The sequence below is a fragment of the Xenopus laevis genome, chromosome 9_10S, assembly GCF_017654675.1.
Source record: "Xenopus laevis strain J_2021 chromosome 9_10S, Xenopus_laevis_v10.1, whole genome shotgun sequence".
In the NCBI taxonomy this organism is placed as follows: Eukaryota; Metazoa; Chordata; class Amphibia; order Anura; family Pipidae; genus Xenopus; species Xenopus laevis.
Window position 1 is genome coordinate 14,890,553 of NC_054388.1, and position 15,535 is coordinate 14,906,087.

A 15,535-nucleotide genomic window follows, 5' to 3' on the forward strand; every position below is an offset into this window, starting at 1 on the left:
CCTTGAAATGGGGTTTACAACAAGACAACAACCCCAAACACAACAGTAAATGAGGAACATCTTGGTTCCAGACCAACAAGATTGACATTATGGATTGGCCAGCCTACCCTTTTTTTCACATTCTTTAAAGGAATAACACAAATTTGCATTTGCGTGTATGGAAATAAAAGGAATTCGAACTTTAATCACTTTTTTAAACACGCTGCTATTATTCTGAACTCGACTGTAATTGCATGAGAAGACACAGTGGCATAACCGACTCTATAATGAGACCTGGTTTGCTAGGGCCCAAAGTCCTCAGGCTGTTCCTGGATTTTCTTTGTTATCCACAGTATCTCTAGAAATAAATTCTAAACCCTATTAGTCTCTCTTTGTGCTGAAAAGTCCTCATCTCGCATTATGTTCTTCATGTAAGTATCCCCTTTTACTTACAAGATGGACACAACAGCGGGTTTATGTGTTCTGGTATGTTATACAGTACATGGATTTGGCCCCTGGGGTACTATGAAGGAATCTGAAAATTCTGAAAATTTCAAAATTCTAATTACCCTCTCCGAACAGAAGAATCACCCTGTGCCTATGACTATGGAACATTTTATCTCCCATCTCATGTCCCTTGGTACAAAGACTAAGGGTTTTTTTTACTAACATTCTGATTTTCTTTTTTTTTTTCAAGATTGAATCAGTGTAAAAGCCACAAAAAACTCTTAATACAAAACTTTGCCAAGTTAAAGTAGTCAAGGTCCAATGGACGTCAGTGGGAGCTGCGCTGATCCTATTGGAAATGTTATTTTTTTAACCTTTCCGACTTTTAGAGGATTTGATGTCCAAAAAAACTCAAGTTTTTAGAGGTTTTCGTACTGTTAAGTGAATAATTCCGCATTTTTTTAGGTTACTACTTTTAATAACTTTCATGGCATTTGTGGTTTTAGAAAAAATTTGTTTAGTCGTAGTTTCCAAAAGCTGTAATACCACTAAAATTCAACAATATATGGGCCTCTAAAATATATGAATGAATGAATGAATGAATGTCAGGGGTCCACTGAACAGTTTGATGCCCAATATGCATTTAATTACTAAAGTATACGACATGCAGGGGCCCCAAAATAAATATGGTGCATACAGGCAAAACAACCCTCCCTTTATTTGGGCTGGAGATTGATGGGGGAATGGCAAACAAGGGCTCCCTACATCCTTCATAAAGGCAAAATATCTGTTTGTCCCTTCGTGCTGCATAATATTTGCATCTGTTCACTTGTTATATTTGGAATTCACTTTAATTCCCTAAATTAGTACCATGGTTACGCTGCAGGAGGCCACAATTCCAAGCTTCATCTGTGAAGCAGATAAATGGCGAAACATTAATGATGTTAATGCTTAATGAGCGTTTTAAGAATGTCAAAGCACTGGCAATATGAGCCGTGGTTTCTTGTTGATAAGAATGGCTGCAGAAAAAGGTGGGTTACGCTAAATCAGGGCTGTCTAACTGGCGGCCCTCTGCCCCCCCCTTCTGTGGCCCTCCACATGCTGTGTCTGCTTTCCATATGTAAACTTTAATAGGTATCACTACAGAGATTAACTGGCCCCTGCAATGTTTAAACTTTAAATTCAGACTCTAATCCCCTGTATTGTTCACACCTGTGATCCTCCTGCATTGTTCATAGTTGTAACACCTCTATTGTTCATCCCTAAAACCTGTACTCTTCACACTTGAGACCCAGACTGAAACTGCTCACATTGTTCACCTGTTCACAAAATGCTAATGGGGCACCAGCACTGTGTCACTGTATGTAGTACTTATTAGAATGATATCTTTCCCTGTCTCCTGCTCTGTTCTGCCTTCACTCCCTGTGTGTGCCATTCTCTGCTTGCCCAGTGCTGCTGGTGTGTGCCATTCTCTGCTTGCCCAGTGCTGCTTGTGTGTGCCATTCTCTGCTTGCCCTATGCTACCTGTGGGATGTAAGCCTGTTAGGGGTTTGTTAGCATTTGTAAATTGTTGTTAAAGGCCCCTAAGGTGTTTAATCATGTGTTGGGGGGTTGTTTTATTATCCACAGGGGAGGATGAGGCATATGAATTTAAGGGTATGTTTTTAACATGACTTTCACATATGAGTGATGAGGGATTTCCCTGCAGTGAGCACCAACCATTTGGTTTTTTGGTGTGCTACCACCGTTAATGTGGATAGGATCCTAAAAGTTCTTGTGGTAACATGGGTGTGGTTTACAGTGGGTGTGGTTTAAAAGGGGGAGTGGCCAATGCTGACTTCCATTATCGGCCCTCCACCACATAGGCCAGTAAAATTTTGGCCCTCTGTACCACAGAAGTTGGACAGCACTAAGTAACTGCGCTAAGTAAACACTAAGTAACCGTTTAACTGGTCAGCATATTATGATAGCTCCCACTTAGATGAATTAATACAAATATATAGATAAATTAATCTATCTCCATATATATTTGGGGGTTGGAGGGTGCTTAAATTTGAGCTTCAACAAAAACTGAAGGACTGTAGGTTGGGCATTATTGATATAAAGTTTCCTGCTCTCTCCATCTTACCCTAATGTTTCCAGTTGCACTCCTTGCCTTACAGTCTCCATCTTGCCCTACAGGCTCCATCTTGCCCTACAGTATCCATCTTGCTCTACAGTCTCCATCTTGCCCTACAGTCTCCATCTTGCCCTACTGTCTCCATCTTGCCCTACTGTCTCCATCTTGCCCTACTATCTCCATCTTACCCTATTGTGCATCTTGTCTTACTGTCTCCATCTGGCTACACTGTCTCCATCTTGCTCTATTGCCTCCATTTTGCCCTACTGTCTCCAACTTGCCCAATTATCTCCAGCTTGCCTTTCTGTATTCAGCCTGTGCAATATATTAACCTACTGTTTTATGGAAACCCTGCTATGCATTTTGTCCTACACCTATCAGCATAATCCAGCCAGTGAACAACACCCCCACAAGTCAACCAAACAGATTTTAATTCACATTTATTTTGACTGCTGTTAAATTTACGTGCCTAATATTAGCAGTTGGAGCAGCAGTTGAATAACTGCTTGTGACATGTAGGAAGTGGTTAGCATTTAATGGTGCTGGCAAGCTTAAATCATATGTCCATATGGTGTAACTAGACATTAATCTAGTGCAGGCATTTATGAAGCAACATCACTGCCTTGAAGGCATATGCACTAATGTTTAAAATTATAGATTTATCTTCCTTCCTTAAAGGCATTGACTAATAGAGGGTTTAGCTGATGTCTTGTTTCACTAGCAGTTTTTTTTGTGCCCATATTGGCCAGCCTAATCTTGGCTAAATAGTGAACATGGTTATACATATTCTTTTCATAGAGTTCTACGGCTTGTTTGCTTATCTCCCTGCATTTCAAGCCAGCAATGAAGAGTTGTAGGCCCACAAGCACTAAAGGCTGACTGGATGGTGTTTTTGTTTAAATTAATAATATTATTGCATTCAGAGGACCCAAATCCCCAGCAGGAACAGCCCAACATGGACAAAGGATTTAGCGTTTTCCAAGGTTTGTGTAATGGCAGAGACAAACAAACGGTGGGGATTCCAGGCTGGTGCACAAACAGTGTGCCTGCTGAGCTCATTCATATGTGACTGCATGACCAAGACAAATTAGATCTCCCCTAGCCTGTTTGCCCCAGGTAAAACAGCTCAGAATGCATGCAATTCTTTATTTCTTCGTCTTCATATGTCTTTCATACTTGAATTTGCTCATCCTGACTCTAAACCCAAGCTTTCTGTATCAGATCCATTCACTTCAATCCAATGCATACTCCGTTCTAACCAGCTATTTGCCAAAGTGCACCCCCATCCTGTGGCCAAAGTCCTCTACTTTTCAACCTGCACCCAACCTGCTCCAACATGGTGACACCATTGAAAGGTTCCGCTAAACTCAGTTTCTTGGCCTGAATGAAACCAACTTACCTATCACTATTGGTTAGACTATTTCTGTCAGTAGGGCATTCCACAAACCTGAATGTGATCCAATCAGACAGAACCAAAACCAAATCAAAAAATCTGCTCTTCTGCAGCCATATTGAGTCTCGAGACCAGTTGAACCTCTGTCAGCTTCCTATGTCACAGTCAGATGACTATATAAACATGGTCTCTGTCCCATGAATACCACATGGAGAGAACGGCCTTGCTCTACCAATGAAATGATGTGTGCCCTACTGTGATATAATAAGGCATACCTTGAGTGTGGAAATGCAGAGATTTCCCTTGTTCTGCTGCTCACCATTACAATTAAATTGTCATCTGCTAAACCTAAATTTTAATGGTATATTCAGCTTTTCAGCTGCTTGGCTGAGACTGAGGACCTGCCCCATTATGAAACAAGGTATATTCAGCGGGTGTGTAATGGCAATGGTTATGTAAGTGTGGCTGTCATGTGATCTGGCTGTTGCCACATGTCTTTCCAAGCTTGAAATACTGAGACCCAAACTGGCAGTGTCTAGAGTTAATGATAGGAGGCAGATGTTATACCAGTCTGCTGAGATCACTTCTTTCTTTCTGATCAGGGATACAGGAGGCAATGCGATGGGCAAGACCTTTCCCTCTGGGAAACAATCAGAGTTTTACTTTCTTGGAATTTTTCCTGGGCCAGCAACTCCTGTGAGGATTACTACAAAGCCATCATCGTTGATCCATTCTGGGAAGTGACGCCTCTCATGGTGAGTACTTCTGCATTATGGTCACTTTATGGAACTGTGGGAAAATGTTAATGCTGTAAGCCTTTATTTATTGCCTTTTGTCTTTGGGCTGGTGCCTGGCTCATGAGTATGGTCAGATTGGTGTTTGGTGTAACTGTATTTATGTTTGGGTTAATGCTTATGTTATCTTTATTTGTTTGGCTTGGAGCTTAGTGCATCTTGGGTTGGTAACCATGTATTTATTTTGGGTTGTGCTAAGTGCATTATTCAGCGCCAGACTGGAGGGCACAGGGCCCACCAGGGCTGCTGTCTCATGCCCCCCCCGCAGTAGCAAAGGCCCCCTCTGTCACCCTTCCCGAGCCGCAACCCCCCCTCCAGCTCCCCATCATGTACCTTTTCCTTCTTGTGGAACGGTGGGGCCAGGTAGATAGTTCAGCAGCAGTGGGAGGGTCATCATGCAGGGAGTGAGTCTGGGCCGACAGAGCCCACCGGGATTTTTCAGGGTGTCCCTCTGGCCCAGTCCAACCTTTGCATTATTTGATGGGTTGGCATGTAGTGAATTCTTGGTTTCATTCTATAGGTATCCTTGGTTGGTTCCTAGTGCAACTCTTATTGGGTTGATGCAGAATACATCTTTTGTTAAGGTGGTGCTTATCACATACTTGGTTGGGTTGGTGTTCAATCTAATTTTGCTATGTTGGTGTCTTTGTCTCTGTTTTTGGGTTGCTTTCTGGTGTATGTTTTGTTGCATTGCGGTCTGGTGTATCCTTGGTTTGGTTGGTGCTGAGTACTTGTTTAGTAGGTTTCTGCTTAGCATATAATTGTTGGGCTGTTGGGAGCGTATCTTTGGTTGCACTGGTGTTTATTGCATGAAACGCAAAGAGAAGCTTGGGGTTGTAGTTGAAGCTTCTAGAGATTATTCAGTAAAAAATCAAACTTTGAGTAAAGTTGACAATGTTTATTTGGACTGGAATTCAAAATAGGCCATTGGCATAAAATAAGCTTTGAGCAACAGAAATGCCCAAATCTTACAACAGCCCTTTTGCCAAATTCAGAAGATTGCCAGGCCTGCTCTTTGTATCTTTCATTGGGTGGGTGTGGTGTTCTTTTATGATATGGAGTCTAGTGTTTAGAACTGTCTTTATAAGGGTTGATCATCTTTAAATTAACTTTACATGTGATGTAGAGAATGAAATTCTGAGACAATCTGCAATTGGTTTTAAATTTTTATTATTTGTTTTTTTTGAGTTATTGAGCATTTTATTCAACAGCTCTCCAGTTTGCAATTCCAGCAATCTGGTTGCTGGTGTCCAAATTATCCTGGCAGCCATGCGTTGATTTAAAAGAGAATGCAATATAAATAAGAGAGGGCCTGAATAGAAAGATGATTAATAAAAAGTAGCAATAACGATAAATTTGTAGCCTTACAGGATATCTGTTTATTAGCTGGGGTCAGTGAACCCCATTTAAAAGCTGGAAAGACTCAGAGGAAGGTGGCAAATAATTAAAAAAAAAGTATAAAAAAGAAAAAATGAAGGCCAATTGAAAAGTTGCTTAGAATTGGCCATTCTATAACATACTAAAAGTTAACTTAAAGTGGATCTGTCACCCAGACACAAAAATATGTGTAATAAAAGTCCTTTTCAAATTAAACATGAAATCCAATTTCTATTTTTTATTAAAGCATTCATAGCTGTTGTAAACACATTTAGAAATCTCAGCTGTCAATCAAATATTGTCTGCCCCGCCTCTATGCCCTGGGCATAGAGGCGGGGCAGACAATTACTTTCACTTTCCATTCAGCACTTCCTGATGTCACTGCTCTCCCCACAATCCCCCATTCTCTTTACCATTTAATTGTGTAACCAGGGCATGGGGATGGACATCGGATCCCTCAGTGCACAAACAAGATTCTGAGATGATGCAAGGCTTTCCTTAAAAGCAGTATCCACAAAATGGCTCCTGTCTGCTTGCTATCATTTTGAATTCCCAGACTGAAGGAAACAAGATTCAAATAATTTATATAGTGTAATTAAAGTTCATTTTGCTTGACTAATGTGATAAAATAGGATTTGGAATAATTTTTTTGGGTGACGGGTCCCCTTTAAAGGTGAACCGAGCCTCTTATGGGGTTCCTCCCTATTTGTGTGTTTTGATTATTGTATGTGTTCTATGCAAACCACCATTCAATCCCAATTATTATTAAGTACCTGTTTCATTTACTTATTCCTAACAAACCAAAAAAGGGGTATTTCCTCATATTGATCTCTTAATATCTCAGACCCTGCTGCTCTTTCATTTTGGTAGAAATTATGCCTCATTTTGGCCATTCTGCCATCAGCACTTCCAGGAGGTTACTAGAGCTAACATCCACTAGGACTCCACATCGGTGATATATTGGGAAACCTTTTTGTTTGTGATTTGTGATTACACAAATATTGAGGGAACAGAAGTGACGAGCTTGAGCCGAGTCTTTGAGGAACTTGTGAGCAATGGTTATTATCTCTCTGTGATGATGAGAAAATCATCCATATTTACCATACTGCTCATTAATCTCCCAGAGGGCTCACCATCAAATGATCAGCCCTTCAACGTAATTTTCTCTTCTTTCAGAGACTGTTTCATATAGCCATACAGGCTCCTGGGGTTTGATCTACCATTTAGTTTAAAGCCACTGTTTAACATGTAAACTGATACCTAAACAATCCATTAAGTGATTATCATAGTCATTATCGTAAATCAAACATTATATCTGCTTGTCACCAGGGGGTTCACTGTGGTTGTCAGTGTTTGCACAAGAGCTGTCTGGCCCAATGCTCCTTATATTATGTTTTTGGTACAGGTTCTGTATTGTGGGATGATAATATATTATATAAATTGCTTTTATAGTTACATTATGTGTATATATGATATGGGGGTTACACTGTGACAGTGGTTGGAGGAAAGATGGGGGAATATCTGTGTCTATATATTATACAGTTATATTATGTGCATATATGATATGGGGGTTACACTGTGACAGTGGTTGGGGAAAGATGGGGGTATATCTGTGCCTATATATTATACAGTTACATTATGTGCATATATGATATGGGGGTTACACTGTGACAGTGGTTGGGGGAAAGATGGGGGTATATCTGTGCCTATATATTATACAGTTAATAAAGCATAAAGGTGAATCAATCACAGCTCCAAGCAGTAGTTTTAAACTGCAAAATATTTATTAGCAGTGTTTGCGCACTACATGTTTCGGGCAGAGCCCTTTTTCAAGTGTAACAACAGCGAGGCATTGTGGGAAATAAATACCTTCATGGAACATAACACCTCCCCCAACTTAAAGTGACAGTGTTATAGTGAAGACCTTTCTAATCCATATGGTCCTATTACTTAGTCCATAATATCAAAGAAATATCAAAAATATCAAAAAATATCAAAAAATATATATAATGTCCATCTCAGTGTCCAATTTGTAAGGATATTGCTTCTTCCAGCCTATCCTTGCAATATTAAAACCAGGAAAAACAAGTTTAACGAGAAATGGTACTGCCACTGGTAATGGCCTACCCTAGGGATGCTTCAAGCATGTAGCAAGTCCGTATTTCAATGTATTTAAAACATTGATTCAAACATTTTTAGAAACATTTATATTTGTTCAATATTGCCAGCAATTACTTATAGCTCCTGTAACCTTTCTGCAACATTTATGTTACCTTATCACGGCAGGAGTTCCGTAATGTGTATTTTCTAGCTGGCCAATTAATTCCTGAGAAAAAAGAAAGAAAGGTCAATAACATTACAATATTTCGCATACATAGTTCATAGAAAACATTTCAGGCTAGTGTAGTCGTTCATACCCTTAGGCTTACTGCAATCTAACTTGCTTATCCAAAAGGCTTCTCTCTGGAGTAGCAATCTATCCCAGTCTCCACCTCTCTGTGGTCTTTTTACGACCTCCAAGACTTTCCACCTTAGTTGGGTCACATTGTGTTTAGCTTCAGAAAAATGTCTTGAAACGGTGGTATCAGTATATGTATCTGCCTTGTAGTTCCTAATAGAACCTTTGTGTTCCTTAATTCTTACATTAACAGGCCTTATTGTTTTACCCACATATAATTTGCCACAGGGACATTTTAGTGTATAAACTACATGTGTACTCATACATGTGGCATTAGCTTTCAAACGTATTTCGTTGCCTTTAGTTGGATGTTGGATATTGGGGCCCTTAATTATTGACGCACAACAATTGCACTTGTAACAAGGAAATGTCCCTATTTTAGTATTTTGGTTGTCTTTTTGTTTAGGTTCCGTAGGGCTTATTAAGTCACCTAATGTAGATCCCCTCTTATACGCAAAATATGGGGATTCTTTAAATAGGTGACCGTAATCCTTATCCATCTGAAGTAATGGCCAGAATTGTTTCACTATTTTTTCAATGTCTTTACTTTGATTATCATACTTACTCACAAATATTGGTCTATTGGGATTGTTTGTATCCCTCACTTGTGGTGCCAGTAAGTTCTCACGTGGAATGTCTCTTACTTCTGTTAGCACTTTTTCCAATTTTTGCCCAGAATAGCCTCTTGCTTTAAAGCGATCTGTGAGATCTAATGCGGCTTTCTCAAACAATAAATCTGATGAGGCAATTTTCTTTGCTCTCAAGTATTGCCCTTTCGGAATTGCTTTTATAATATTAGGATTATGAAAGCTTTTTGTGTGGAGTAGATTGTTGCGGTCCATCTCTTTTCGATACAGATTAGTAACGAGTGACCCTTCAACAATTCGAACATTTACATCCAAAAAGTTAAGTTCAACCTTCGAAAATTCAGTTGTAAATTTCACCGTAGGGTGTGCCTTATTTGCTTCAGTGACCATTTGTTCAAACAGTTCTACTGGGCCTTCCCAAATCACAAAAATATCATCCACATAGCGGTGATATTTCTTAATATATTGTAAAAATGGTTGTATCAAAAATAGACTAGTCTCAATATGATACATAAAGATGTTAGCAAAAGAAGGGGCTACTGCAGAACCCATTGACGTACCTTGGGATTGTAAGTAAAATGTATTGTCAAAACGGAAGTAGTTTTTCTTTAAGACTATTTCTAAACAATCCAACAAGAAATATATGAGACTGGTTGGCAATGAAGTATTTACAAGTGCCTCCTCTATACATCTTATACCTTCATCTTGGGGTATAGAGGTATATAAACTTTGCACATCAATACTACAAAGAACAACATTTTCGTTCAGTGTGCCGACATCGCTCAAACAATTCAAAAAGGCAGTGGTGTCTTTTAGACAAGTTGGTAATTCAGCGACCAATTTTTGTAGATATTGGTCCACATATTTTGAAAGTGGTTCCAATATGGAGTCTATACCTGAAACAATTGGTCTGCCAGGTGGGTCAATCAGGGTTTTATGAATTTTAGGCAAGATATAGAGAACAGGTGTTTTTGGATGTTCATTTAGGAGAAACTCTTGGGTGTCTTTATCTATTACCCCATTCAAACAAGCATCAGTTACCATGGTTGTAATGTGCCTTTTAATTTCCCAAACTGGGTCTTGACTTAAAGCTGTATAGTGACCTGGAATATTTAGTTGCCGCAGAATTTCAGCGTTATACTTAGATTTATCCATCACTACGACAGCTCCACCTTTGTCGGCTTTTTTGATTATTATATCCCTATTATTCATCAGGGTATCTAGTGCTGTTTTTTCTTTTTTTGTAAGATTAGGTCTATGGGAATTTAACCCCTTGCTCTGTAATTTAATTACCTCAGAGTTTACCACATTCATAAACGTTGTAAGGCTGTCATTGATAATATCAGGAGTAAAATTACTCTTTTTATACAGTTTCTTAGGTAGTGACACTGTGTCTTTAAAATACATTTTAAGTTTGAGTGTTCTAATGAATTTGAAAAAATCCACTTCCCATTCAAAGGGATCAACCTTATAATGTGGGACAAAACCTAAACCTTTGTTTATAACGGCAGTCTCTGTATCAGACAAGACATAGGAGGAAAGGTTAACCACCAGATTATTTACCTCCGCTGATTTCTGTCCCTTCGTGGATATGGCTCCCTGGGCATAGGTTTTGTGTAGTCTCTCTTGCCTCTGTTGCTGGCTTGGGTTACACCTAAAAAACGAGCGCTGGTGGTGCCATAGTCGTCCTCGCTGCTGGTTTGAAAGCCTCTCTCCTCTTCTTCCTGCAGTGATCTAGGGCGATCGCTCTGTCTTGCGATCAGTCTGCGCTGATCTCTCTTCTCATCCGGTACGCTGTATCCCCCTCTGCGCGCAGGCCACTTCCTGGTATCTTCCGGTCGCGTCACGTGATACTGCTGGTCACGTGGGAATGGCGGAAGTCCTCTACGCTGCTGGCGCTGTTTGTTCCTCTCCTCTCTCCACTCGTAGACACAGTTATTCTCGTAGTCGTGGCTATCTCTCTGGAATTTTCGTTGTTTACGCAAGGTAATCTCTTTCCTCAATTTATGCAGGATTTCAGTATGATCTTTTAGCAGACTTTCTGCATTGGTTACGCTGCTGTCTGCAAGGAAAGTCTCTTTGATGCTTTTGGCCTTCTCCTCTGTGTCATCAATTTCAGTATCAAGGCATTCAATAGTTAACACCATTAAGTCTGTAGTAAATTTATTGCAGATTTCCGTCCACCGTGTACTCATCAATGGGTTATTCACACAAAGGGTGGGTTTAATGTCTGCCCTTAGGCCTCTTGGTATGATTCCTGCTCTCACATATTCTGTTAACGCAGATCTATGGAGTTTTAGGTTCAGTAGCCGTTTTTCAGTGTATAACAGATCTTTACCTGGTTCGGGTGCTGTTTTTGAATTTAAGCCTATATCCAAGGCTTCATGTCTGTTCAGTATCCGGTCAATCTCATTGCTATTATAAGCAAACGTAGCTTGTGTCAGGGTCTTTGTTCCAGAGTCCACTGCAGTTGTAGTTGACATACCTTATTGTATGTTGTAGATCCTGAGTCAGATCACAGAAAAGTCAATAGAAAACAGGGTGCTTCTGATTCAGGTCACTGTTGCTGTATTCTTTGTGGCTGTGGATTCAGGTGTCTGTGTTACACCCTTAGTAATCAATAAAGCATAAAGGTGAATCAATCACAGCTCCAAGCAGTAGTTTTAAACTGCAAAATATTTATTAGCAGTGTTTGCGCACTACATGTTTCGGGCAGAGCCCTTTTTCAAGTGTAACAACAGTGAGGCATTGTGGGAAATAAATACCTTCATGGAACATAACACCTCCCCCAACTTAAAGTGACAGTGTTATAGTGAAGACCTTTCTAATCCATATGGTCCTATTACTTAGTCCATAATATCAAATGATGAGTACACGGTGGACGGAAATCTGCAATAAATTTTCTACAGACTTAATGGTGTTAACTATTGAATGCCTTGATACTGAAATTGATGACACAGAGGAGAAGGCCAAAAGCATCAAAGAGACTTTCCTTGCAGACAGCAGCGTAACCAATGCAGAAAGTCTGCTAAAAGATCATACTGAAATCCTGCATAAATTGAGGAAAGAGATTACCTTGCGTAAACAACGAAAATTCCAGAGAGATAGCCACGACTACGAGAATAACTGTGTCTACGAGTGGAGAGAGGAGAGGAACAAACAGCGCCAGCAGCGTAGAGGACTTCCGCCATTCCCACGTGACCAGCAGTATCACGTGACGCGACCGGAAGATACCAGGAAGTGGCCTGCGCGCAGAGGGGGATACAGCGTACCGGATGAGGAGAGAGATCAGCGCAGACTGATCGCAAGACAGAGCGATCGCCCTAGATCACTGCAGGAAGAAGAGGAGAGAGGCTTTCAAACCAGCAGCAGCGAGGACGACTATGGCACCACCAGCGCTCGTTTTTTAGGTGTAACCCAAGCCAGCAACAGAGGCAAGAGAGACTACACAAAACCTATGCCCAGGGAGCCATATCCACGAAGGGACAGAAATCAGCGGAGGTAAATAATCTGGTGGTTAACCTTTCCTCCTATGTCTTGTCTGATACAGAGACTGCCGTTATAAACAAAGGTTTAGGTTTTGTCCCACATTATAAGGTTGATCCCTTTGAATGGGAAGTGGATTTTTTCAAATTCATTAGAACACTCAAACTTAAAATGTATTTTAAAGACACAGTGTCACTACCTAAGAAACTGTATAAAAAGAGTAATTTTACTCCTGATATTATCAATGACAGCCTTACAACGTTTATGAATGTGGTAAACTCTGAGGTTATTAAATTACAGAGCAAGGGGTTAAATTCCCATAGACCTAATCTTACAAAAAAAGAAAAAACAGCACTAGATACCCTGATGAATAATAGGGATATAATAATCAAAAAAGCCGACAAAAGGTGGAGCTGTCGTAGTGATGGATAAATCTAAGTATAACGCTGAAATTCTGCGGCAACTAAATATTCCAGGTCACTATACAGCTTTAAGTCAAGACCCAGTTTGGGAAATTAAAAGGCACATTACAACCATGGTAACTGATGCTTGTTTGAATGGGGTAATAGATAAAGACACCCAAGAGTTTCTCCTAAATGAACATCCAAAAACACCTGTTCTCTATATCTTGCCTAAAATTCATAAAACCCTGATTGACCCACCTGGCAGACCAATTGTTTCAGGTATAGACTCCATATTGGAACCACTTTCAAAATATGTGGACCAATATCTACAAAAATTGGTCGCTGAATTACCAACTTGTCTAAAAGACACCACTGCCTTTTTGAATTGTTTGAGCGATGTCGGCACACTGAACGAAAATGTTGTTCTTTGTAGTATTGATGTGCAAAGTTTATATACCTCTATACCCCAAGATGAAGGTATAAGATGTATAGAGGAGGCACTTGTAAATACTTCATTGCCAACCAGTCTCATATATTTCTTGTTGGATTGTTTAGAAATAGTCTTAAAGAAAAACTACTTCCGTTTTGACAATACATTTTACTTACAATCCCAAGGTACGTCAATGGGTTCTGCAGTAGCCCCTTCTTTTGCTAACATCTTTATGTATCATATTGAGACTAGTCTATTTTTGATACAACCATTTTTACAATATATTAAGAAATATCACCGCTATGTGGATGATATTTTTGTGATTTGGGAAGGCCCAGTAGAACTGTTTGAACAAATGGTCACTGAAGCAAATAAGGCACACCCTACGGTGAAATTTACAACTGAATTTTCGAAGGTTGAACTTAACTTTTTGGATGTAAATGTTCGAATTGTTGAAGGGTCACTCGTTACTAATCTGTATCGAAAAGAAATGGACCGCAACAATCTACTCCACACAAAAAACTTTCATAATCCTAATATTATAAAAGCAATTCCGAAAGGGCAATACTTGAGAGCAAAGAAAATTGCCTCATCAGATTTATTGTTTGAGAAAGCCGCATTAGATCTCACAGATCGCTTTAAAGCAAGAGGCTATTCTGGGCAAAAATTGGAAAAAGTGCTAACAGAAGTAAGAGACATTCCACGTGAGAACTTACTGGCACCACAAGTGAGGGATACAAACAATCCCAATAGACCAATATTTGTGAGTAAGTATGATAATCAAAGTAAAGACATTGAAAAAATAGTGAAACAATTCTGGCCCTTACTTCAGATGGATAAGGATTACGGTCACCTATTTAAAGAATCCCCATATTTTGCGTATAAGAGGAGATCTACATTAGGTGACTTAATAAGCCCTACGGAACCTAAACAAAAAGACAACCAAAATACTAAAATAGGGACATTTCCTTGTTACAAGTGCAATTGTTGTGCGTCAATAATTAAGGGCCCCAATATCCAACATCCAACTAAAGGCAACGAAATACGTTTGAAAGCTAATGCCACATGTATGAGTACACATGTAGTTTATACACTAAAATGTCCCTGTGGCAAATTATATGTGGGTAAAACAATAAGGCCTGTTAATGTAAGAATTAAGGAACACAAAGGTTCTATTAGGAACTACAAGGCAGATACATATACTGATACCACCGTTTCAAGACATTTTTCTGAAGCTAAACACAATGTGACCCAACTAAGGTGGAAAGTCTTGGAGGTAGTAAAAAGACCACAGAGAGGTGGAGACTGGGATAGATTGCTACTCCAGAGAGAAGCCTTTTGGATAAGCAAGTTAGATTGCAGTAAGCCTAAGGGTATGAACGACTACACTAGCCTGAAATGTTTTCTATGAACTATGTATGCGAAATATTGTAATGTTATTGACCTTTCTTTCTTTTTTCTCAGGAATTAATTGGCCAGCTAGAAAATACACATTACGGAACTCCTGCCGTGATAAGGTAACATAAATGTTGCAGAAAGGTTACAGGAGCTATAAGTAATTGCTGGCAATATTGAACAAATATAAATGTTTCTAAAAATGTTTGAATCAATGTTTTAAATACATTGAAATACGGACTTGCTACATGCTTGAAGCATCCCTAGGGTAGGCCATTACCAGTGGCAGTACCATTTCTCGTTAAACTTGTTTTTCCTGGTTTTAATATTGCAAGGATAGGCTGGAAGAAGCAATATCCTTACAAATTGGACACTGAGATGGACATTATATATATTTTTTGATATTTTTGATATTTCTTTGATATTATGGACTAAGTAATAGGACCATATGGATTAGAAAGGTCTTCACTATAACACTGTCACTTTAAGTTGGGGGAGGTGTTATGTTCCATGAAGGTATTTATTTCCCACAATGCCTCGCTGTTGTTACACTTGAAAAAGGGCTCTGCCCGAAACATGTAGTGCGCAAACACTGCTAATAAATATTTTGCAGTTTAAAACTACTGCTTGGAGCTGTGATTGATTCACCTTTATGCTTTATTGATT

At 39.5% G+C, this 15,535-nt stretch overlaps 1 protein-coding gene across 4 annotated transcripts in view; it reads left to right on the forward strand.

The window, feature by feature from the left end:
* Nucleotides 1-15,535, forward strand: part of LOC108702636 (chloride channel CLIC-like protein 1) — a 71,779-nt gene that overhangs the window by 38,472 nt on the left and 17,772 nt on the right. For 2 of the 4 annotated variants that reach the window (XR_005964806.1, XM_018238240.2), the window contains one exon: nt 4,541-4,693. The exons of 1 other annotated variant lie outside the window; for it this stretch is intronic. Coding sequence is in view for 2 of the 3 variants with exons in the window: in XM_018238240.2 (XP_018093729.1) it covers nt 4,541-4,693 (153 nt within the window). In the remaining variant the exon portion in view is untranslated. Of the gene's footprint in view, nt 1-4,540; nt 4,694-12,012; nt 12,656-14,938; nt 14,992-15,535 lie in introns of those variants that run through there. One more of the 4 variants, XM_041579219.1, reaches the window with a different exon arrangement.